The sequence below is a fragment of the Alligator mississippiensis genome, chromosome 13 (genome assembly GCF_030867095.1).
Source record: "Alligator mississippiensis isolate rAllMis1 chromosome 13, rAllMis1, whole genome shotgun sequence".
Taxonomy (NCBI): domain Eukaryota; kingdom Metazoa; phylum Chordata; order Crocodylia; family Alligatoridae; genus Alligator; species Alligator mississippiensis.
In genome coordinates, this window is record NC_081836.1 from 45,179,177 (window position 1) to 45,205,094 (window position 25,918).

At 43.5% G+C, this 25,918-nt stretch overlaps 1 protein-coding gene and 1 long non-coding RNA gene across 2 annotated transcripts; one reads left to right on the forward strand and one right to left on the reverse strand.

Moving 5' to 3' along the window:
* Positions 1–817: 817 nt before the first annotated feature.
* TMC7 (transmembrane channel like 7) lies at positions 818–23,568 on the reverse strand. Its single transcript, XM_014610821.3, has 16 exons — positions 23,483–23,568; positions 22,934–23,168; positions 19,147–19,295; positions 17,187–17,354; positions 16,942–17,027; positions 15,486–15,631; positions 14,434–14,581; positions 11,919–12,092; positions 10,852–11,006; positions 10,045–10,162; positions 9,371–9,468; positions 8,923–9,106; positions 7,171–7,301; positions 6,252–6,407; positions 4,897–4,975; positions 818–2,232 (listed from the first exon to the last, which is right to left on the reverse strand). Exons 1-16 carry the CDS (start codon positions 23,526–23,528, stop codon positions 2,173–2,175), a joined length of 2,133 nt encoding a protein of 710 aa, XP_014466307.1. The 5' UTR covers positions 23,529–23,568; the 3' UTR covers positions 818–2,172.
* Positions 23,569–23,672: 104 nt separating this feature from the next.
* Positions 23,673–24,970, forward strand: LOC109284947 (uncharacterized). The gene is made up of 2 exons (XR_002092586.2): positions 23,673–23,762; positions 23,938–24,970. It is a non-coding gene; the product is annotated as an uncharacterized LOC109284947 (long non-coding RNA).
* The last annotated feature ends 948 nt before the right edge of the window (positions 24,971–25,918 follow it).

Below are 25,918 nucleotides of genomic sequence, written 5' to 3' on the forward strand. Positions count from 1 at the left end.
TAAGTAGGTTATAACCAAGTATTTTCTAAACCCAGCCTATTTTCACTCTTACTTTATCATATAAAAATAACACTTGTACAAGCTTTGGTAGTTTTCAGCTTTTTAAGAAGTGGTTTTAAAACAGCTGCACTGTCAATAATTAAAAAAAATAGCAACTAAATTTGCATCAGGACATGGTTACCCTATTGCTACAGGAAGTCCCTCCCAAAACTGCTAAGCACTAGAAAATGTCAGTGTTATATATAAGCGCAGATATGAGAAAAGCTGTGTATGAACCACATCTTCCTCCTGACAAAGCTACTGTCCAAAATAACAGTTTTATTTCACTATGAGTAGTTTTATTGAAGTCAGTCGCAGAACTCCCATTGAAATCAGTGGGGGTTCAGGACTTTCTCTTGACTGTTACATACATACAAATAAGGACCAGGAATGTGGGATTAGCTTCTGATCTATATTCTTATACTGTTTAACATGAATAAGGTATTGGTGCATATTCCTGGTAACTGCCTTGGCTTTGCTGTGATACTGAATAGTGAGTTGGATTCTCTTAGAAGTGTTAAAACTAAGTTTCAATAACAAAAATCTTACACTACAGATGACACTTAAAGCACAAGGAACCCACTCGATTCTTAGATCCTGTAGCGAGTTTGCAGAACCAGCAATGACAAATTCTGGTTTCCAGTTGGTGCATAAAATATGTTGAGTATTCAAATGAAATTTAAAAAGTCCAGTTAAAGGGACAAAATCTCAGCTGGTTAAAATCGACCTTGAACTGTTCAATAAAATCTACTGTTTAAAAGAAGCAAAGAAGTAAATGTAGTTGACAAGAGATTCAGAGTTGTTTATTGTATGTTAGCTTCTTTTTTTAAAAAAATAGAAAAAACCTTCCTAAAGCATGTGGTCATAAAGATACGATATTTCCCATGCTGAAGAATAACAATGCAACAGATTCATAAATACGTCTTATATTCCAAAATACATTTAACCTTAATTCCTACAAATTTGAAGGTATATACTTATCATTCATTGTGGAAAATTCCAAACAATGGAAGTAGTCTTCAAATAAAGATAAATTCAGTGGCGTATTTGAAAAAGATTCTTTCACCAAAATATAGAGCTCCATCCTTTAACTTAAAGTAGTAATTTAAAAAGTAGTGTATTTAAGAGGTACTAACAGATAAGTTTCCAACCTTTGTGTTTTCACTTTGCTATTCATTTGTCTTAAAATACATACCTCTCAGAGTTGGATAAGGCACTGTAACATTCAACACATCCACAGAACAAACATTTGAATAACAAAACATTACAGGCTCCAAATAAAAAGGAGATCCCCAGCTCCCTTTAAATGGGCATAACTCCATTGACTTGTTTTGCTGTACTCCTTTATATCAGCCAAAAAGGCCTGACCTAAAGCAGGGGGTTTGGTTTGTTAGTTTTCCCAACACTTGCTCAGAATTCCTTGTTCACAGGTACTTTCCGTCCAAAACACTTGAGACCACATTTCCAGTGGATAACAGATGAGACTCACCACAGTGGCTATTCTAGAGCAAATGCTCTAAGTCTACAAACTACAAAACATATTTAGACAACCTACTTCAATCACTCAATCAGTGAAGCACTTATTTTTTCCCAATCCACTATTTCAACATAGTGATTTTAATACTTCCTGTAGTTGTTTTAAAAAGAGCAGTTGGTTGGAAAAGTGTAAAAACAAACAAATTATCTATTCTCCCCTATAAACCAAAGCATAATTTATAACTACATATTTCAAACACTTCCTGAGCTAAGACTGTTTCTGGGTAGAATTTCAGCTCAAAGCAGATCAACCATCTAAAACTCCCTAAAAATAGGGTTTAATGTAAACACTGAATCTTTAACTCTGGCAGCATAAACAGCTATACAATAGATTTCTGTGCAGGGTTAATATGCTACAGACACTAATTCCTCAGTCCTGCAAGCCTTGTGCACTTTCTTACCTCTAAGTATTACTGACACCTGTAGGATGAGCATTGTTAAAGGTAAGCCTTTACTAAGTTATCTGCAAGATTGGGGCCCACGTTAGTTATTTGGTTTAGAGGTCCTGCAAGTAATGGTAGTTTATGCTGTGCCTAGTGGTTCTGCAAAGTCTTAAGAAGTCAAAGTTCATCTTAGCCATTTCTTATCAGAAGTTTTTCAGCCATGTTTCTGAGCTTCAGTGAGCTTTCTAATTAAGAACTGCTTGTCACGACACTCCTAAAAAGACAGAATGAAATAAAATACATTTAGTTAAAGAAACTGCATGCATTTCTTCAACATATTGGCATGTACATCACTCTTCTCACTACCATACCAATAAAGGGGTGTTCTTACTACTTTGATTATCAGCATGAGAAAAAATCCTATTGAATATAATGCAGCTGTAAAATTTAATACCAATGAGCTGGGAAAATCAGAATATGGGGGAGTCTGTTTCCTTTGACCTGCTCACTAGTATTAGATTTTATACCTGCCTTGTCTTCATGAAGATTTTGCTTCACCAATTATAACACAACAAAAATGTTCCTTAGTTCCAAGTGGATTAGCATATGTGACTGTAAAACCAGAGTGCACAACAACCAACAGCAGCTCCTGCAAGGTCTGAAGCCAGAGCAGTTAGAAGGAAACACTCAGAGGCCAAGTCCAGATGAGCAGGAATGTGTGCTTCCCTGGGGACAAGTAGCAGCAGTAGACCTTGTGCCACTGCTACTTGTCCCTGGGGAATGCCCATGCCATGTGCACTCCAATGCACAGCAGGTTCCCCTGGGTGGGGTAGGGGAGGCCAAGGTCAGCAACTGTGCTGGCCCCAGCAGCCTTACCTGGGGGCCTCTAGAAGCTGCAGCCACAGTGTTTCTGCAGCAGGGATACTGGCCAGCAGCTGGAGCATGTCATGGCTCCAGCTGGCCAGGCTCCGGTTTTAGGCAGTGCATGCTGCTGCCACATGCACTGCCCTGCTTTTTTTTGGCATGGGTTTTTTGACCCTAGGATCTTCCAGGGTGAAGAAACCCCCCTGCGCTGCAAAACAGCAGCATGGGGAACACTTGCACGTGTGGTGTTTGGGGACACAGACAGGTCTGCGGCGCCACGTACCACACATCTGTGCTTGTAATGGACGTGGGATTTTCAAAGCACCTAAAGAAATAGAAAAATGAATAAATTCAAGTGCTTTGAAAGGGTGGAGACTTACCATATGTCAAGTGCTCTGCAATAAGTGCACGTTTTTCCCTGCGAAAGGTGACAGCTAACCAAAGGCAGCTTTCTCACATTGAGGGATAGGGCACCATAGGCTACAGCAAGTGTGGCCAGCCTGCAGCAGGAATGCCATGACTGGTAAGGGTAGCCTGTGTGCACAGCATGCAGCAGACTGGGGAGGGGGCTGGCAGCAAAATGGCAGGAAGGAAAGGAAGCAGAAAGCAAAGAAGCAAAAAATCGGGCAGGAAGCACAGGGAAGAAGCAGAAAGTAGAGCAGCAAATTGGGCAGGGAGCACAGGGCTGGGTGGAAAAAGCAGAGCCAAGTGGACAGGGGAAGGTGATAAGAGTGGCATTTGGGGAAGCAGACTTATCTATGCCACACCTGCCAAAATGGTTGGCCCCCATTGGGCTAGAGATGAAGAGTTACCATGGTACATCTGGCACACAGTAGACCCCCATCCCCTTTTAACTTATGATAATGTGTTCATATCCCAAGTGAATTAGGAGCAAAGTACCTTCATTTTCAAAGGCACTTGTGCTTCTCAGTCACTGCTTTTAAAAATCTCATCTCCAATATATGTTAACAAACATAACCTTCTATCCCCTATTACATTTAGGCTGCTGGCAGGTGGGGGGGGGTGGCAGGGGGGGAAGCTTTACTGGAAGCAGCAGCCCGCTGGTTTGACCCAGCTCTGTGGTGTCTGTATAAATCGGGTGCTACAGTCCCACTGCACAGGCGGGTTTTTTGGCCCTTTCATCTAAAATTGATTCGATCACCTATTAGCTAAAAGCACCACTAAAGTACCTGATCTATACAAACGTTGGGCAAGCCAGGTCCAATTAACACAATATCTCTTCTGGGCATGTACTGGGCTCAGCACAGGAGTGCACAGAGTTTAAATTAAAGCACCTGTTTGGGGGGTTTTTACACCTGTAAGCAGCCTTAAATAGCAAGTGTTGGAGTCCATCCTTAGAGCTTAATAGGCATTGATTCCAGCTAGGACAGCTTAGCCTTATGCACAGTAGTTTCTCAAATCAGTCACTCCTAATGTAACCAGCCCACAACTCACTTGCGTAATATAAGTGCATAATTTAATAATACATGGCAGTGGACCATATTTGTAGACATGGATTTGGACACAGATGTCCCAATAAACCATACATACAGACTATACATGGGCAACGGTTTTATTCACTGTAGTGTATACAGGAACTGAATTTACTTAAACTCACCAACATAAACATTTTCAGAGAAAAAAAATGAGATCAGCCAGTCTGAACTCCTGCATAGCCCCAACCAGGGAATAATTTCATTCAGTTATCCCTGTCTTGTACACAGTGACTGGTGTTTGGTTAACGTGTACCCTCCTAAAAGACATCCTACCATGAAAGCATCAAAAGATGGAGAATCTACCACTTCCCTGATAAATATGTTCCAGTGTTGTTCAAAACTTCTGCCTTATTTCTAATTTGAATTTGTCTGGTTTTAACTCCCAGCCATTGGGATTCTTGTTAGGCCTTTCTCTGGCTAGTTTAAAGAGATTTTCAGTGCCTAGAACTGTCTCCCTGTGAAGGGACCCTGTTATTCATACAAAACACTTTGTTCCTTTTCACACCTGACTGCACTCTAATGCAACACAGCGGAAAAAGTTGGGGTGGGCCAAATAAAGACACGTTATCAGATCTTACCATAACCAGTTGTTCCTTGAGTTGATTAACAACCCGTTTATGCGCTTCAGCCAAGGCAATGAAATAGAACATCATGAGGCTGCAAACAACAGGAAACCAGCGTGTTACTATCCTACACATGCTAAAATTCATAAAGAACTTTTCAGGACTTGTACATAGTGTGAAGCAGAGAAAAGTGTTGGTGGCTTGGTGCAATTACTTCAAGTAGAAGGACTGCTGAAGAATCAACATGCAGCTGGGATGCACAGGGCACAGCCATGGCTGAGATGGTCTGTAGCCAAAGGATTGCTGAAAGATTGGTATAGGCAGGTAAGACTCAGGAGGCAACAAAATGAAAGGGGCAAAGCCTCTTGCAGACTGCTCCGAGATCTATGGGGTTAGAAGGTCATGTCCTCTGACCCCTCCCAGGACCATCAGCTCCCCGCACTGCCCTGAAGGGAGGCTCCCAGAGAAGGTCAATGTCAGCTAGGAGCAGTCCCAAAGTAACTTTGCCTTAAGTGCAGTTTTTAACCCTTAATTTGTAGTCGCATCGATTTCACATTAATTTCAGAAGTCTTACTAGAGATGCACCCCATGTAAGTCTGACTCAGAATAAGACTCACTGTCTGAGAAATAACAGGAGGTAGTAGGGAAACAGGTGCTGCAGATGCTTACTGGCTTATCAGAGAACTGTCATGGTGGCCCCTTCCCGAGAATTCAAAACTCAAATATCAACAAACATCTGGCACAGATGACCATTTATTTCAGAAAAATGCTAAGGGGAAACTGAGAGGAGGAAAGATAAGAAAGTTCCCGATTACTTAGTTACAACGCCAACACAGGGAAGCACTTCAACCTTATGTTTTAAGTGCTTTGTGAAGTAGGTCCCTTTCCAGAGTAGGGTCTTTCAGACAGACAGTTGCATGTACCACATGGTTTCTCAAGCATAAAAGCCACAACAAGCCTCTGTGAATAAGCTTCTGAAGATCAATTAAAATAGCAAGATAAACTGAAAACTTATGTTTTTGACTGGCCTGTCTGGAAACTTGGGTCAAGTAGCAGCCTCATAAACTCAGTTCCTTAAACTGGTGAAGTTTACACAAGTGCAGTTTTTGAGGAAGAAAGCATCTGTGCCTGCCATGCCAGTGTGCAAAATGGATGGCAGCTAAGTTGGCATCCAGGAGCAGAAAGCTCCTAGCTCCCTGTTATACCTGCGTAACAGTTAATGAAGATAAAACTCCTCTATTACAGGTCTTTTACCAGGTGAGGAGACTGCCAAATAAAACTGGACTTACACATTACATAGAGAACTGAACTGCACAACTGCATGGATGAAACCAAAGTTGCAGGCCAAAACAGCTCTCTGCAGCACTCACCACATAACTATGAAGAAAGGCACTGCAAAGGCTTCTGATGCTATCCCATAAAGAAACTTCTGAAGTCCTGTTGGAAGTCCATCTACTGTATCTGGAATAACAGCCCACGAAGTATTGAAATTAATAAATGGCCCACATGCTTTAGAGGAGGGGATCCTGTTAAAAAATCCAAACAGAAGAGAGAGGCTGTACTGAAAAATAAAGAGGCAATAGTTTCATAGTTTATAGTTTCATAGTGCTTAGGGTTGGAAGGGACCTAAACAGACCATCAGGTCCGACCCAGGCAGGAACGAGTGCCGCAGTCATATCTCCCCAGCCAAATGTCTGTCCAGCCTCCTCTTGAAGGTCCCCAAGGTAGGAAAGAGCACTACCTCCCTTGGGAGCCCATTCCAGAGCCTGGCAGCCCTAACTGTAAAGTAATGTCCGCTGATGTCCAGCCTGAACCTTCTCTCTAACAATTTGTGGCCATTATTCCTAGTAACCCTGGGTGCTGCCCGGAGGAACAGAGCCTCCCCCAATTCTTGCTGGTCCCCCCAGTGAGTTTGTCAATGGCCACCAGATCCCCTCTCAGCCTTCTCTTGTGGAGGCTGAATAGGTTTAGGCCCTTCAGCCTCTCCTCATAAGGCCCGCCCTGCTGCCCCTTGACCATGCAAGTGGCCCTCCTCTGGACCCTCTCATTGCTAGCTGCATCAACCTAGAAATCCAATCTTACTGAGCACATAGTAAGTTCCTTTGGTTTGAATTACAATGCATTTTTGAAAATAGAAAAGCTCATTGTCAATAAGTATTTATTTCCTTTTGCATTGTATGTAGGTGTATTTTCTTCTAATGTAACATTTAAAAATGAGTCCACCCTCCAACAAATTTCAAGCAAGCAAATAAATAAATAAAACTTTATAAATATGAAATCATCACTTACTGAGCCATGCTGAGTCCCAAGGGGATAAAAGCCAGCATGAGCCCAATCAACAGCACCAACAGGAAGAAAAAGTGAGAACTAGATGCTCTGAAAGGCCTTGTTGAAGGTTTACATGTATGCATCAAACTTATCTGGAGCAGAAGGAACAGAAATATAAACCCCCTGAAGTACCAGTGGTTTTTCTTATTGCAATAGCTATCATTCTATCCTACCTCCACCCCCAGATACATTCCCAGCACCAGCTTCAAAGATGGAAACATACAGATGAGTTCACCGGCACTGTTTGTCATCAAGAATATTAGCCCCAGTGCAACACTGCAGTAACCCTTCTCCTGGTGAGAATCAGCATGAACAGAAGTAGCTCAGCTAACTGCATGGCACTGCCTTGCTCTGCGTGGACATACACCTCCAGGAAATTTTCCCTACAGTTGTCCTTAGAGCCAAGGTCCTACAGAAGTGGTGCATCTTTATATCTATGTACAGTACTTGTAAGGGTAGTGATGTCTGCCCAGACGGAGCACGTTCCAGGACTGGGGCCTTCACTGTTAATTTCTAAACCAGTGGTCGGCACACGTGCCAAGCATGGCACGCAAGGCCATTTTGCTCAGCACACCATGGCCAGCCCCAGCTCTGGATAGCTGCTGTCAGCATTGGAGCCCGGGCTGCTCCCAGCAGGGCTTGGAGCATCCCAGCTGCCTGCTGGGAGCAGCCCGGGCTCCCGGCTGGCAGCAGCTACCCAGAGCTGGGGCCGGCTGCAGCCGGGAGGCTGCAAACAGCTGTGCCGGGCTCCAGAGCCCAGTCACCAGCTCTGTGCCGGGAGCGGGGGAGAGACTGGGGTTGCGCTGCCTCAGGCCCCTCCCCCACTGCCCACTCCGAGGCACGTGTGCACGTGCTGATACAGAGGGGGCTCTGGAGCTGTGCACAGCTGTTCGCAGCATCCCAGCTGCAGCCGGCCCCAGCTCTGGGTAGCTGCTGCCAGCTGGGAGCCCGGGCTGCTCCCAGCAGACAGCTGAGACGTTGCAAGCCCTGCTGAGAGCAGCTCTGGCTCCAGCAGCTACCCAGAGCCAGGGTAGCTGCTGACAGCCACGAAGCCCAGGCTGGGAGGCAGGGGCAGAAGCAGGGCATCCTGCCATGTACCCCCTGCCCTCGTTTTGTTTTTCTGGCATGCCAGCACTCTGGCACCTTCCAAGGTAGACATTGCGGTGTTTTTCAGCACTCTAGCCAAAAAACGTTGCCTGCCCCTGTTCTAAACCCTCACTCATCATGTTCACTTTAGCAAACTAATAAAGTTTGCTAAGAAGTTTGCCAGCAGGGACTAACTGCACAAAAGAAACTGTCAGGACAGATTCCAAGTTTATGATACACAAGAGCCAGGGAAATGAGCAACACCTTAGATTTTCATTGTTTAGGACTGAACTGAATAGAGAGCAGTCTCTCAACTCTGATGCTGGTAAATAAACTATGGTGAGAAAGTATTGTACAGTAACTTTACCACACAGCAAGTTTTTCTTATCAAATGAACAAATAAATTGATGAGCAGACCATTAAACATCGCATTTTTTTGATCCTTTTAAAGTTAAATACCTACTTTTTTAAAGCACAAAGCTACCCAGAACTTGGGGTCATATTATTTCATTTCCAGTAAGCTGTATCTTCAGTGTTTGCTAAAATCAATAGCATTTGTAGGTTGTTTAAGTACAAAGGCTACAGAGATCTATGCACTTTATCTTATTTACCACAATCCTTCTCTACCTTTTTTATATAGAAGACAATAAAATATTTGAGAGTTGCTATTGCAGGAAGAAGGGGTGAATAAAAGGTTCCAATCCAGCAGATCGTCTGCCCATAAATAATTTCCAGCACGTTCTCCGGGATCCTGAACTCCTGAAGCCCGCACCACTGAAATGGCCTCGCAGAACAGTAGGTAACTATCAACCTAAAAAGACATCACACAAAAAGCATAAGTTCCGAATTCAAATCATAAAACTAACAACCCCCAGAACATCAATAATATATACTGAGTTCATTTAAGGCTTTTGTATGTTAAGCATTAAACAAATCTTAAAATGCGAATAAGGCTGAAGAAACAAGAATCCCATAGACAACTGTTTAGGTAATTTGTCCAGCCATTAAGTTGCTTCTAACTGGAAACCTGGTTAGAAAGATGCAAAAGGAACACTCAATACATGCTGATACTTACTTTCTAGGAAAATCAACAAAGACTGTCACAGCAAAAATGATAAGGAAATCAAAAATCATCAGTTTATACATCTCCTGCCCAACTCGAGACTCCCAGCACTATAAAAGCAAACAGGAAAAACAAAGTTAAAGAACTTAAACTAACTACAAAATAAATCCGTCAAGCACAACAACCAACCAACTTCAAAGTCTACTACTGACATAACAGTTAAATTCTATCCATTGATATTTATAAAATGCTTTTCTCTCCAGCTGCCTTATGGCCACTGATTATTTTAAAAGTTAGTATAAGGAGCTATAGTTCCATTCCAGTTGATCTACTGTGCAGGATCCATCTTATTGGCCTGAATACAATCAGGGTTTTGCCCTAACAGATGCACATAGGTTTAAGAACTTTAATATTTCCTGTCATACTACTGCTCTGATTACAGTCTGGCCCCAAATGTGTACAGCAACCCAAGGCCTAATTCAGAGCCTAGTAAAGATCTGGTAGAAGAGGATCAAATCCCACCTCATGCAGGAGACAGACAGCAAACAAACTAGTGCCTCTCCAGGAGGATATTAAAACAAGCATGTCTTAAAGTGAACATCAACTCTGAATACCTGACATGCAAACATTTTCCTAGCTTATTTGGCAGCTCAGATTGCTTAAACACAAACGTTAAGTGTGCTTACAGGGTACAGCTCGTAATTGTATCCACAGGCCTTGCACTTTGCAGTAGCACAGGATGAGATTTGTGTCCCCAGGGAAAACAGGAGTACTCCAATGTTGGCCAGCCGTACGAAGACACACCTGGTGGAATGAGAGAACCCTGAGCTCCAAGCAATAAGTAAGGTCACAATTTTAGGGCCTGGAGTCACCTAGGAGTCTTTTCACCGTGATGAGGGATTGGAGGAGGTCCTTTACATACAAGTGCTCCATAAGGCCTGAACTTTGGGACAGCAAGAGTCCTGGCTACTACTCTCTTATTGCCTTATGCCACTGACTCAGTTCTTTGCCATTTCTTATCTTACATTATCTTATGGACAGATCACTTAACCTTAACTTCTTGTGGGGTCCTCCTCCTACCCTTCTCAGTGCAGGGCGGTAATATGAGTAGAGCTGCTGACAACATACACTGTTGCTGACCCAGAACTGGTGCTTTATGGGTGGACACTGTAAACATCTATACTCCACTGCTGAGAAGTGTCATGCAATTTTATTTTTTCCCCTTCCCCTCCCCATCACCCAAGTTAGATCAGGGTATGCACTGAAACCACAAACACAAACACAGCTAGAGAAGCAACTACATTATCCTGACATTGTCAAACAGAGTGGTGGATTGTTTGAAGTCAAGCAATTTTGGCTGCTCCCTGCCAAACGAGACCCTCTTGCTGGGAAGCAAATCTGTGCTCCCTGGTTTGGGGATGTTTCTCGTCTATGAAGAACAAGCCCAGCTGCCACAGCAATGCCCAAAATATTTATGGCATTAGTGTGCTTACCGCATCAATGTCAGCCTGATTTCAAAGGCTGGGGAATAGTCCTCTAGTCCAATTATAACTGCAAAGATCTGAGGAGCAATAAAGTTGGCCAGGGTGATCACTATGGAAGGGAGATATTGCACCAGGAGGTTATCTTCAGCAGTGCTGTCATTGTCCTGCAGAAAAGAGAGGAAATGTCTCAGACATACACATTTCTCTGGTTCTGTTCTCTGCTGGCTCCCCTCAGCTCCAGTCATCCAGCACTATATGGCATCAACTTTCATTCCAGTCTCCCATTCTCCACCCCAGTCTCCCGGAAGTGCAAATATGCAGTTTTGTCAATAAAAGCCTTTCTCCATCCCTTCCAATATCTCCATCCATACAGGCACGCCACTTCATTTACAGTTCCCAAGAGAAGCAGGTTCCAAGTACATGCAAAATACGACTGGCAGCTTTTGTTAGAGTTCAATAAAGACATAATAGCACCTGTTAATTCCCACTCCTGCCTGCAGCAATTCCCCTGACCTGCCCAATTTTGGGCTGCCCCCACTGATTTGCAGGGTGCCAGAACTTCACCCACCGTATATCACACACACAGAGATCCTCTGTCCTGCCACCTCCTCCTCTTTTTTCTAGCACTGTCATCTTATCACAGTTGCTTCCTCTGCCCCAATGGGGTGTTTCTTTAGAGACTTCCCAGTTGCTGCTGGCTTAAAAAAGGGAAGCCTCCCTGCAGTGTATCTCTGAAATTCCACACTTCCTCTGTGTTCTGCCAGAAAATATTCTGGAGACTGCTGATACAAAAACTTGCTCTTCTACATGAAGTTCCCACCATTCGAACAACCTTCCCATGTCTTCACATCCTCTCATTTTAGGTCCCAGTTGAAATGACCATTTTTCTCCTTCTGCAGCACCTCTCAACTGTTTTTCCCATTTAAACGTAATTAGTTAACTAATGAATGTTTTGGGATCCAGCCAGTTTGCATGGAAGGGTGTTCAAAAATGAAGTGCTGTTATACCAAATACTTCATTCCATTGTGGGCGTTTGTGGTATCAAGATTTGGTCTAATTGTCACTCTGATACCTACACTGGAAATAAGTTCTTGTGAGAAGACAGTTGCTCTATAGATAGAGTAAAAGCATCCTAACAAAACCCAGAGGACTATGATGTTTAAAAATATTCTCAGACAGTAGATGCGCAGCTTTTCTTGCGTTGTCCTTTCAGCTATTTTTTGCCTTAGTCTTTCTTCCTCCAAGTCTGTCTACAAACAAAAGAAAACTCAGTGTGAGGTTGAACAATGCAAAACAAACTGTGTATGTGTCACCTATACCTGGAACTTCTGATTGAGACAAAGATGTGCATATACCGTCTATCTTATCCTAAGAATATATACATTTGTGGCCTGGTTCAAAATTTAATGAGGCAGTAGTCTTTTAATTGGTTTCAATGCAACTCTCCATAAACCAGTTTCCTGGTCTTTCCAGGTTGGCAAACCTTTATTCCAAAGCAGAAATTTTTGCTCTCCCCTTATATTCACTGTCAGGGCAATAAAACACATCAACAACAGCAATAAGAGCATGTGTTTGTGTGTACTTTAAGGGTCCGACAGTGAATACTCGATTTCAAAGGGGGAGGGGAGGGAAGAGGCAGGAAGGGGAGGGGGGTGGAGAGCACAGCTGTCTCCACTTTAAATTATATTCATATTGGCAGTACCTTGTGACCTGTCCTGGGGATTCTAACCTGCTGACTGAAAAAACACTCCCTCACGTCCATCACATAAACTAATTAGCTAGTACAAAGTTTGGGTCGACAACCAGAGTTTCATTTCGAGTCCATAACCTGGGTTTCTGTTTGTTCTACAAAAGCCGCAGCAAATTTTTTGGCTGCATAATGAAAAAAATATAATAATAATGTTCAACATTCCTTATCATTAACAGGAGTTATGATCATAGCTGAACATATAAGATAAGAACTCACTGTAATTAGGAAGAATTATAAGTGAATGTAACATATGAAAACTGCAAAGGGTTTTAAGGCCGGTGATCTTAGCAAAGTTAATTTTTCATCCCCTGATCAAATGCAGCAGAGGGGCACCATCATGCAATTAAATTGACCCCCCCCTCCAAAGCCGACAGGATTACCCCTGTGGAAGAAATCCCATCTCTCTGCTCATTTTATTTAAGATATGGGATTTGGGAAGCAAACACAGGGCTGGTGCTTACTGTAGTATGTGGTCTGCTGACACGTGTGTAATAGCATTCAAGGACACCTGACCTGCACCCTGCTTACCTGAGATTAGACTGCAGACTTTCACTAGAAATTCAATCTCCAGCAGGAAACTTTACTTGGATCTGTACCGAAGACCTGAGCTAGCTTTATCCTAAACTGAGGAGCGGTTTAGCTGAGCTTCTGGCACCCAAAATAGCTAGTTTAAAACCCAAACTGGTGTCTCTATACTGCACTGCAATCTGCAATGTAGACACAGCAACTGAGTTGTAACCCAGCTGGTGCCATTTTAGACACTCCAATTAGGATTAACTGATGGGGGTCCTGGTACCATATGAATAAAGGCTTTATGGGAAGGGGAAAAAAAGACAAGTCTTGTATTTTGTGATGCAGAGGCCAAAACTCTTGCTTATAGCAGGGCTGTCCAACTTGGGTGGTGGTGGGGGGGTGAGGCTGCACATACCCCCTCACATACCTTGGAGAGGGGGGCAGTCTCCTGGGGTCCCTCCAGCCAGGCATAAAGCCTGGCTCTGCCTCCCCTGGCTGTGCGCAGACTAAGTACAGACCCCTACCCCAGGAGTAGGTCAGGAAGCAAAAGTCAAAAGAGAGAGGAGGCAGCAAGATCCCCCCCCATCATAACAGCTGGAACAATGGGGGGGAGCAGTGACCATGTAGGAGCCTGAGGCTGCAGGTTAACCCCTCTCATGGACAACTAGTTGGACAATCCTGATTTTACCAAACCTTTCTACCTCAATATACAAGATGAGCCAAAAGAGAGAAGCGCAGTGGGCAGGTCTCTCCACAAAGTTCATCATTTTGCCAGACACAGCAGGCAGCAAGCTCATGTGGAGGGCAGACAGTAGGTATGGCTTTCACTAGAAATGCCATATATCAGGTTCCTAGGGGGCTAAAAGCCCCTTGTCCTGTTGGAAACCCCTCTGGATGTCTTGTTTGAATCCTATTTCTGAACATGTGTACAGGCCACTGAAATACCCAATTGAAAGCTCAGGACTTTTTTTAAAGCAATGATGTTGCAATTCATCAATAATCTTCATGCAAGCTTTACTCTGTGATGTCTTACAATGTTGCAACCTTACAGCCCAACCCGCAATGGCTTTTTCTGTTAGGAAATTCAGAGAGGAGCACAGAAAACATAACTAAGAGAAGCAATAGCAGGAGCTGAAGTTGGGCATTGGTGATAGGGGATGGCTCCGTACATGTCCTAAGCTTGCCCCAGGCTGCCTGCTAGTTCAGATGACCATGTAAAAGGATGCAGGCTCTTCCCTTCCTATCCTATTTAAGTGCAAAGTCTTGTGCCTCTTCCTAACCATCACAACACACAGCAAGATGTGCTAACAAAAATGGAAGTTACTCACTTTTAACTCATACTGTAAACTACTATGCTTTAGCCGGGCAGCATTCAGATCTGTAATGCAGAAGTCCCAGCCTGCAAAGATTTTGTTACAGTAACTCTGAAACTGATCTTCATCACGTACCAAGTTTTGTTTAAATCCTTCCACAGACCTAGGAAAGATGTTACAGGATTTCATCCATTCGAAGTCTTATTTATTCCCCACCCCCCAAAAAAGCACAGAGGAACTAAGATTTCATCACTTGATCTTTTTATCCTTTCAAAAATCTACTTAGCAATAAAACACAGTCTTTACTAATCAACAAATATGCATGCACGCATGCAAAACGTGTTGCTCAGGAAAAACTAACCTTTTCTATTTTATCATCTGAGCTCTGGTACAAAATAGTATCAAACCTCAAAGGTCTCATGTGGAAAAATATAACTTGAAGTTAATATAATCCTGAACCATTAAGTAGCTCAAAAAGGGACTTCGAAGTTCCTGTAAGTCTTAGCAGCCGCACATTTCCAAAAGTATATTTGTGTCCCAGAAGCTCTCTGCCAGCTTTACCTCCCTTTACTGGCACAAACTCTTTTTAAAGAGATTTAAAAAACATGCGACTTTCCAGTGCGTTATATTAGTCGAAATTCTGACAGCTCAGGACTGCTCAGTTGTGGACACAATACCTCATAATCATAAACTTCACCCACCCAATGTGCTTCATGATACGCAAGACCATAGATCCAGAAGCCAGATTTATTTATCCCAGACAAAATTCAGTTTAATTAGTTCTCTTGAACCTAAAGACTTTTTTTTTTTTTTGCTTCAATTGATCAATGGCTGAATGAATCCCTCAAAAGCAACCTATAGAAGGAATTTATATTCCTTTTGCTCTACAATCAGCAAGTATCTGAAGGAAAATACCACGAGTTATTAATTATTATAATGGATTTAGCAAAACCTTCATTTCCATGCCAATATGAGTCTGAAAATTATTCAGTGAGTTTTCTGTATACTGGGATAGAGTATCAACTGTACAAAAGCAAATAGTAAAAAGATACCAACAGCATTTTTACCTTTTCACTATCCAGATGAGACTTAAAGCAAGATAAGCAAATGTAGTCAACAAGTATGCAAGAGGTACATTGTACTTAATGACAACAATCTTTATACTATCAATTGCATAATATCCATAGAACAGACTCGTCAATTCTAGGAAACCCTGTGAAAAGATGAAGTGCAAACATTAGTGACAACATCAAAAAAAAATCAAGCTACAGTCAACTTGGTTTTGCCAAGAGCTGAGCACAGTTAAACAGACATTCCTCTTCAGGTCCCAAAGTGGCTGTAACAATCTGCAGTCAGCACAAGATGTTCGCTCACAGTCCTCCCTATTCTCTAATTCCCTTTTTGTTAATTTTTTCATGCAATGTAGCAGCTAAAAATAAGAATCAGAAAGAGACAGCCCTGTGACCAGGCAGGTGTCCTGGACCACAACCATAGATTCACAGATGTTAGGCCTGGAAGGGACCTCAATTGATCATCGAGTCCAACCCCCTGCACAGGCAGGAAGGAGTGCTGGGTTCAGATGACCCCAACCAGATGCCTATCTAACCTCCTCTTGAAGACCCGCAGGGTAGGGGAGAGCACCACCTCCCTTGGGAGCCCATTTCAGACCTTAGCCACTCTAACTGTGAAGTTCTTCACAATGTCCAGTCTAAATCTGCTCTCTACTAGCTTATGGCCATTATTTCTTGTGACCCCCAGGGGCACCTTGGTGAGTAAAGCCTCACCAATTCCCTTCTGCACCCCTATGATGAATTTATAGGCAGCCACAAGGTCGCCTCTCAACCTTCTCTTACAGAGGCTGAAGAAGTCCAGGTGCCCTAGTCTCTCCTTGTAGGGCTTGGCCTGCAAGCCCTTAACCATACGAGTGGCCCTTCTCTGGACCCTCTCCAGGTTATCCACATCCCTCTTGAAATGCAGCGCCCAAAACTGCACGCAGTATTCCAACTGCGGTCTGACCAGTGCCCGATAGAGGGGAATTATCACCTCCTTGGTTCTGTTTGTCATGCATCTGCTGATGCATGATAAACTGCAGTTAGCTTTGCCGATGACTTCGTCACACTGATGACTCAAGTTCATCTTGGAGTTCACTAGGACTCCGAGATCCCTTTCCACTTCCGTGCTACCGAGCAGGTAATTTCCTAGGCAGTAGGTGTGCTGGACATTTTTCCTCCCTAGGTGCAGCACTTTGCATTTCTCCTTGTTAAATTGCATTCTATTGTTTTCTGCCCATATGTCCAACCTATCCAGGTCCGCCTGTAGTTGTTCCCTGCCCTCCGGTGTGTGTCCAAGCAGACTGCAGTTTACAGACCTCAATCTGTCATATAGAAAGATGGAAAAGCTGCCTCCCTAGTGATGTATATGCATGCTCAATTTAAAAAAAAACCCCAAATTTATCCTCTAATAAAACCCATTTGAATTTCTTATGTGTTACTCTGGATTAAAGAAGAAAATCTAGTTACTTACAGTACCACTGAGCAGATCTATTATGTAAGAATAGAAGTAAACAAGTCCCTTAGGGCCATCAGGATTATAAATTGTGCATTGAGGTTCTGCAAAAAAAAGAAAGAGGAAAAAAAGTAAAGTACTAAATAGCCATTCAACTGTGAGAGCAAGGAAACTCAAATACAATAAGCGCTTTTACAGACCAACACTGATATCCCTTGCAGAATTTCTGACAAATAATAAGAGAATACCAAAGGGATGCTTACCTATGTTTTTTGGAGGAACCTTAACATAGCTACTGTTGAAAACTCCGTATTTAGAAATGATGGTAGGAAGTGTAATAAAACTGAACATTAGGACAAAGATTACAAAATTCAACACAACTAGGAAGCGCAGGAAGGAGAAGTAAGCCTGGACGCCAGTGCCAAATTTTCCTTTGAAAAGAAGAGAAAATATATACAGTGATTTTGTTGTTGTTGATATCAAACAGAGCCAGATTCTAAATTTCAGTTACACTGGGCTAAATCTGAGATAAAGTCCATAAGGTTAATATTTTGTTCTGAATTTAAATGAGGTAGCTGAAATGGGAATACAATTTGGCACTGTCTGAACTACAGTGCTTCTGCCACTATACCTGTGCCTGCACAGCTCCATCAGCAGTGCTCTTAAGTGGAGACACTGCGTATGTCAACACAAGGGGATTTCCTTCCAGTTTAGCTATGTCACCTCCCCTTCTCAGTCAAGCTTTTCACTATCTAGAACATTTTTAACTGCTCAGTCAGGGATTTCATGCAAGTGTTAAATATGACTCACCTCAAGCAATATTATAGCTTTAACAGTTAACTGCACTCACATATCACAGCAACCTACACAAGAAGGGACAAACCAAAGACTTGGGGCCAAATTCAGAGGAGAATTTAAGGACATCTAATTAGCTCTTTCTTCTGACTGGGACAAAATAAATTATATAATCTTAGACTCCTTTCACTCAGACTCAAACCCACCTACTGAGGTGCCACCTGCTTTCTGCAATGCCACATCACTGTTGAAATGACCCTCTGAGTCAGCAGGGAGGAAACAAACACCGGCATCGTTTACACACTACAGAGCTGTAAGGAAGTGATGTGGAATGGAGTGTACTCAGACATACCCTCCACCCCGCTTTTGCAATCCTACTCCGTCTTGTCCAGCCCCTTGTAATGCAAGTTATTTCCTGTTTCAGTAGGCCAAATTCAGAAGGTGCTAGCAAAATGTCAATCAAGGCTGGTGAGGCTGCTGGAGGATGACCTACCCCCAGCTCGCAGCAAAAGCAAGAGTTATACCACCTCAGGCTTATAGACAATATTGATCCCTTCAGCATGGGTACTGAATAACTCAGGGAAACAGTAATGGGATATACCGCTACTAGGTCCAGGTCACCCACTCAAAAACCCAGCCACATTAGTCAGGACTAGAAGCTGTTTTCACTGGTTAGCTGTTCAGAGGCTCACATCCAGCAAAGCAAATGCTTCTGCCAAGTTCCTATTGGCTGGTTGTGCAATGTATACTAAATGACACAATAGCCAGTAGTTGGTTGCCTCAGCAAAGGCACCAGGGATCAAATCAGCATGGACGGACTCAGAACTAAGGTAGCTTAGCAGGACATTATAGAGCATCTGCACTGCTGCCATCTGGGCTGCACAGCACCTATCCTGCAGGCTTGTGTGTTCAAGACCCAAGTTTTGCAAACACTAAAAATCAACACAAATGAATTCTAAAAGACAAAAATGTAAACCTATTTTTAAAAACTCAGACAAACTGCAATTTGTTACCAGTTCAATGAAATACATAGAACAATGTGTGTCCAGGTTATCAATCATCTTTAAAGCAAGGTTTAATTATTTAGACAATAGATAAGATTACTGTCCAAGTATGAGTAATCTCCTGTAGAGCACACTCAAAGATAGCATCTTTTTTGGTATTTCACTGACAATAGATGCTGACATTTTAATTCCGTGAAATGAACTTTATGATATTATGTCGTCTGGTCTCTTGAATTAATAAGGTTTGCCATAGCTGACTGGGCATCACTGATGTTGCTAACTCTCAAGCATGCCATCTTCTTTTCTGAATTACATATGCATGCAGAGCTATATATATTTTTGAGACATATATAAATATATATGCTAACTATAATGTATGCTTAATACAAATTTAGAGCAAGAGAGACTATTAAAAGGTTAATACCCTCTATGCTGTGGATGTCGTGTCTCCAAAGCTCCAAGTAGGATGCCGCCTCCTTGATTTCCTCTAGGAACTTCTTCCAGGATTTCCTGCTGGTCTGTTTCCATTGATTCCATCCAGACAAATATTTTATATTAGCCTGCTGAATGTCTCTAGCAAACAGGTAAATTAAAAATAAAATTACTCAACACAGGGTCCATCTTTCGATTATGTAGAGAGCGAGCCCAGAACAACAGAAATAGTGAATAATTAGAATAATCCTACCAAAATATTATTGAATAGAAGAGGTTTTAATTAACTAAGTATAAACCAAACATGCAACAATCCAACAATAACTAGCACCTTATAACAGGACATGTCAAATAACTTCAGAAACATATTCTAACATGAATGGGTCTGCCTACATGGAGGATATAGCTTGCAAGCAAGCTAAGCCCAGTATGGGTGCTTGCAGATGCCTGGGGATGCTACTTCAACATGCTGTAATCATGCATCGGATTAATCAAGTCTGCTGAAGCGTGCTAAAGCAGCCTTCGTGTCTAGTGTATTCAGCATCCCTGTGCTCCAAAATAGCGGTGGAGGTGATTTAACTAAAGCTCGTTTATCAAGTTTTAGTGAAAGCGCCCCTGCCACCATGGGGATGCTGAATACACAACATACTGCAAGCGATTTAGAGAGTGAGTCTCAGAGCTGCTCTAATTAAAGCACTTACTCCAGAAGTACGTGTAAAGGCACCCTATGATACCACAAATGGCAACTTGATGTTCTTCCTAAACCAGTTTCAAAATGGTAGTACAAAAAAAAATGTGTCATCAAGCCATTTAGCAAGGCCTTGGTTTTAAGTAAGCTGATGTGCTGTTGCAAAACTGTCTTGAAACTGAGACAGTAAAAATAGGACAAGGCTTTATAGTTGTGGGTAATATAGCATTTCTACCCAGTTTTAAAATCAGTTTAGCTAAACCAGTCCTTTTACTGGTTATGTCTTTCCCCAATCTAGATACTATCAGGGCTCTCTTCTAGGGCTTCTCTGTAGAAAGTAGCACATATGCTTAATATGGTTTTAGGACCATATTAACCACTCAAAGCAATATCAAAGGGACAGTAGAATAAGAGCACCATAGAGCAGGAATCATTTTTCATACTGTGTATGCAAGCAGTAGCAAGCACAGATCTTAAACTACAAGGAAGGCACTCTCCTCCGACTCTCACGTTTTTAAATTTTCAGCTCTGCCTGATTTGGATACTAAATGAGACAGGACAGGGGGATAGTAGTTCAGAGGGTGAAGTGATTTCTTCTTCCAAACAAAGGAGATAGTAAACACACAAAAAAAATCAAAGCAAATTTATAAAAACGCACAAAAGAAAAAGCCTCTTCAAAAAAATCTGTCGCAGAGGATTGTCTCTCTTTGTAAAGATTTAAGAACATGCAAGTTCAATAGTGTTTTTCATGTCCCCACACTCACCTCCAACTCTAATGGAGAGGTGCTCAGTTGACAATTATGTGCCATAACTATCTTATTTAGCAAAAAAACAAACACATGAATGGACCTGCTATCTGCTCAGCTTGCAGGTACACAACCCATATTTACATTAATGAAGTTATAAAAAGTTTCAAGGGAATATTGCCTTTAATTGTTCGTATTTGAATATAAAAAGCACTGTGTTTAGGTCCTAACCCATCCAGTAAATTCCCATTTGTTTCCATGGAACTATTCACCGATGCTTTGTCAGACCAGCTCGACAAGGGGACACTGGAGAGACAGAGAGCAAGTACGTTCACTAGTCTATTACTAGTAGGGACTGCTCGTCTAAGCTCAGTGGGAAAATGACCATGGGAACTATAAAAACTAGAGCTGGGAAAAACTGTATGAAAGCCAAGTCCTTCCCCCTCCAAGTGCAAGATACAATCCCCAGGAGAAGATGTATTGCCCAGTAGAAAGAATATTCCACTTAGTCTTGGCCAAAAGCCTAAGAAACCTCAGCCTTAATACAACCAATTGATGTGAGCAGTGTGCGAGCCTAAGGGTGCTTTAAAAATTGAAAAGCATTCTCAAAAGTCTTACCTGTAACATGAGATACTGAATACTGCTTGATATAACTGAAAGCCTGCTTTGCAAAAAAAAAAAAAAATCACATCATAGCTAGCAAATCTCATGTTACTGGTACTGAGAACTCTTGAGCAAAGGAACACTCCTTAACCCAATGGCTTTTTCTAAGTAAATACATACACAAGAGATGGGCAATCAAGCAACCAAAAAAAGAAAAGAAAATCAGGGTGTAGCACAGAAGCTCATGCAAATACCCTAAAATATATCCTGTCACCATTGCTCAAAGGCAGTGCACAGAATTAACAAGGAGTCCAAACCAGTAGAAAACAAAGGCCCTGATCTTGCAAATACTTATGTGCATTACTACACGCAGACCCACTGAATGACCCATTGTTTGCTGCACTGGAACAAGTGGGCCATGTGCCCTATGCCAGTATGATTTCCATATTCTATTCAATGGAGTACTGAGTGGGTATTTTGGTACAAAGCAGAGAGAAATCCTAATTTGTATTAAATGAGCAGGCAGCAGTTGACATCACCTTCAAATAAAGCTACAACTGCTCTCATAGGACTTCAGTTTACAGAAACTACAAGCCCCAACATGCAGTCTTCCAGCAGGCACTCAGGAGAACTACCAGAGCTGCATCTGGATGCAGTGTTAATAGAGGCATGGGCACTTTGATTCACAGCTTGAGGAGTTTACGATTCAGTTTCTTGGGCATCTCTTACTGAGCAGACAGTGCTGGCAGCTGTTGCACGATCTGTTCATAATGAACAATCTTGACAAAGCACACAGGAGCTAGGGGTTAGATACTTGCAGGCTGGTACTAACTCCCTAGCCCCTACATCAGCAAACTCTCCTGTCCCTCTTTGCAGAGATTCAGCCTCATTTCTTCAAAATAATGTCAACTCAACATACTAGTCATGTTTCTTCCTCCCTGCCCCGACATCCTACAGGATTAAACTCCATACAACATGTCATACATAAGCTAGGTCTTTCCCCTACCAGGTCTTCCCCCTGCCAGTTTTCCCAGTAGCTGAACTCTCATTGGTTTCGAGGGCCAAATACTCTTTGAATTTTCATTTTCCTAGCCAAAGCTACAAGGCCAGAAATCAGCACCTGATTAATCTCATTAAAGTGACTCAGGCTGTTGTTCAACTCAGTGCCCAGACATCCTCTGACAGGGCCTTTACAAAAAAGGTGGATCTGCCTGAACGAGCTTATAACCGAAGTAAATGGCAGGCAGATATAAACAGAGAGATGGGAGGGAGGAAAAGCTAAAGAAAACAATGATCTGACCGCAAAATAACCTTTGCATTTGACAGAGGATGTAGCTTTTCATACACTACATTCAGGGTTCAAATGACAGGGGAGCTCGGGGGGGTTGGGCCCTCCCATAAGAGATGACAGCCCCCCTGTAAGATCTGAAAATCATAACCTGGGGGAGGGGAATCTCCAATTTTATTAGGGCATCATGACGGATGGCCCAATTTTTTTTTGTAGACCTCCCCCACCACCAAGACTCAAAGTGCAATTTGAACCCTGACTATATTTTGGCATAAAAAAGCTGGACCGTTTCCTTTCAACGCCCCATTTGCTACACGGGCAATGGATCTGGAGAATGGACTTGATGCCTATTCCATCTCTGCCTGCCTTAGCATATACCCTGCGCAAAAAAGAAAAGGAAAGGTCGTCTTAAACAAAAAACACCATCTTTCCAAAAAATACAAATCGCTCCAACCTGAGTTTCCGTTTCTGTTGGATGCTCAACGGGTGCTCTCGCAGCGAGCCCACAGCGGCCCCGCTCTGCGGCCCCGTGGGCCGGCCGTGCTCCCTGGCGTAGCCACTGCTGCCCTGCTGCCAGTCGTGCGCCCCCGTCACCGACGCCCTGCGCCGCAGGATGGACTGGTAGCTGGGCAACTCTTGCAGGAGGATGACTGAGGGCGGGGAATGGCTCTCAGGAGGAAGACGGGCCTCTGCGACAAACGGCAAGCAAGCGCACCTCAAAAACACAGCGTCCCAACGCTACCAGGTGGCAGCTACACCCCGGCTCGCTGGCCTCGAGGCGCCCTCGGGAGACGCCAGCGGACTATGGGAAAAGCCAGAGAGCCATCCAGGGAGGAGGGCGGTAGACTAGGCCCGGGTGCCCGCGCCCCAAAAGCGCCCCTGCGGCCTGGCGTCCGCCCACCCACCCACAGGAGAGGGGAGGGGAGGGGAGGGGAAGGGAGGCCGGAGGGCGGCTCCGCGCACCTGCCCGCCGGGGGCACCGGGAGCCTCCAGCCCCGCTCACCGCTGTCGGTGCGGCTCCGCCGCCCGCTCGCCCGCCGCCCGCTCATGCTCGTGCTGCGCGGGCAGGGCAGAGCCGAGCCGAGCTGCACCGAGCCGAGCCGCGCGGGGCCGGGCGCTGGTTTCCGGGCCGGGCCGAGCCAATGAGCGCAGGTGCGCGCGGCGCCGCCCGCCTCCAGCCGGCTGCCCGACGCCCGGCGGTCTGCAGCAGCCCCTGCGGGACGGGACGGGACGGGACCCCGAGCCCAGCCCCGGCCCCGGCAGCACCGCCCCTGGTTTTGCAGGTGGGGTTTGTCCTAGGGCAGCGCGGGAGATGCTTAAAAAAGTGGGGGGTGGCTGTGTCAAGGGGGGAATCTCTGCCTATGGGTCACTGAGATCATGTCCAAAGCTGTCAGGAGAACTCAAACCAAACAAACCTGGGAGCGGGTTTATTGTCTCAGTCTTATCTGCCTTTCCCAGGCCTGGGTAAACGTGACTCGAGAAGCAGCGGAAGACGAGACATCACCGTTTATTTTGTCGCTGTTAGCACGCGCGCGGGCCGGACTCGGGGCCTGGTTTGTAAGGAAGGCTGAAGCGGCTCCTCGGACCCCGCAGACGCTCCCCGAGCGCGCCTTGGCTAGGGCAGGCCCGGCTGCTTGATTATTATTTTTTTTTTAAAGGTGACTCGCATTCAGCTTTGACAACACCTCCTTATAGCTGCAAGTTTGATCTTTGAAATCTGTTGGTACACTGGAGTGGCATCTACAGCAGCAGAAATTATGTTTTTAAATCTTCATCTGATACAGTGACTTCATCCAGCGTCTGCTGTGGGTTTGCAGCGAAGGTCTTCCGTTTCAGGACACTAGGAGGTACTTGAGGTAAAACTTCCTAGAAAGACAACCCACATCTTCTTTATTTTGCTTTGATGATGGCAAATGATATATTAAATAACAAATAATTCAAAGACTTTGTTGGGGTTTGTTTTTTGAAGTCTGTTATATTAACCAAGGAAAAGCCTCTTTCTCTTGCAGTTGTATAACACAAGAAATGCAAAGAAAGGGTCAAGTCCCGGGCAGGTTGCACGCGACAGCGTGGGCCTACCTGTACTCACATATGCCACACCACCAAAGAGAAGATTTCCACAACTCGCCCTGTGAGAGACTGTTTTCACTTGGGCAAAAAGGTTTTCCTTTGAGACTAACAAATTTCAGGAAGTATGTATACAGATTTTAGAATCGAAAAATGGTTTCTAAATTTTGGGTTAAGTGTCACCACACTAGAAGCCTTAACGTTGTAATTTATTCTGACCAGGCACACAATGTGGGTATATTTGCCTGGAGTTTTGCTGAGGGAAACAATGCAACTTTATGTAACTAAATGTGTGAAAATAAGTAGAAAATCCACAAGCAAAAGGGAGTCAACTATTTTCTGTATTAGCTGATGGAAAAGTAAAGGAAAAATCAACTGTGAAAATTAAAGTCAACCTTTTAGCTGTAAATGCTGGCTAGTGTAGGAAACAGGAAAGGAAACCTGCCTGGCCTAACAGCTTTCCTCTAATCTAGTATTCAGCATTGCAGAACAGATGTTTTCTTCAATAGCTTTATAATTTGATATCAAGGTATTGTTTGCATATGGAAAAGAAAAATGTATTACTTCAGTGATGCTGTTTGTGAGAGAGTCTACCCAGAGCCCTCCTAATCATCTTAATTTCATTCCCATGGTAGATACACTAATAAACAAATTCTGCGAAATGCATACCACCCCGATTCATTTTCCATAGCACATTCATGAATGAGTCATACTTGGCTAACGCTATACGCTTTCAGGATGTTGAATTAATGAATCACTTGTGAAAAAGACGCATTTTCTCCCACCTGGGACTTGTTACCTGAGCAATGTGTATGTTTTCAAATTGCCTTATTAACTAACTAACTTTCAAAGTAATCCATTACGCAGATAAGCCAGTTTTTCTGTGATTAAAATGTAACTGGAGAAGATAAAAAGGTTTGTTAACTTGCCTTGGTTACACTAGTTAGATTTAAGGTATGTTACCTGGTTCAGCTAAACATGCAAAAAACAATGCGCTAGGAAAAAAAGGTGTATTTAAGGGCTCATCAAATGATCGTGGGATAAGTGAAGGTGTCAGTTGAAAGTGCAATTAAGGTAGATTAAGCTAAACCATAACCAGGCAATTAGGGGCACTTCTACACTGCATCATCCTTTGATCAGGAGTGCTGCAGGTAAAACATGCTCTACCTACTTATTGGGTGCTTAAGAAGTAGAGTGTAGGTCTCATTAGAGCAGTGGTTCTCAGCCCTTTTTGGACCAGGACCCATCTGTAGTGGGCAATCCCACCCAGTGCCCCTCACTCCCGACCCATTGCCTCCCAGCTCCAGGCCCCAGCCCTACAGTGTGTGGGGTGGGGGGGCATGGGGAGCCCCAAGCAGCTCCTCGCAGGCTG

Excerpts from the sequence above, each read along its gene's own strand:
- TMC7 (XM_014610821.3), bottom strand. The coding sequence starts at position 23,528 with ATGAGCGGGCGGCGGGCGAGCGGGCGGCGGAGCCGCACCGACAGCG. Across the intron at positions 12,093-14,433 it reads GTTTACAGTATGAGTTAAAA|ACAGACTTGGAGGAAGAAAG; the intron begins GTGAGTAACTTC and ends TTTTGTTTGTAG. Across the intron at positions 9,107-9,370 it reads TTTGTTGATTTTCCTAGAAA|GTTGATAGTTACCTACTGTT; the intron begins GTAAGTATCAGC and ends ATGTCTTTTTAG.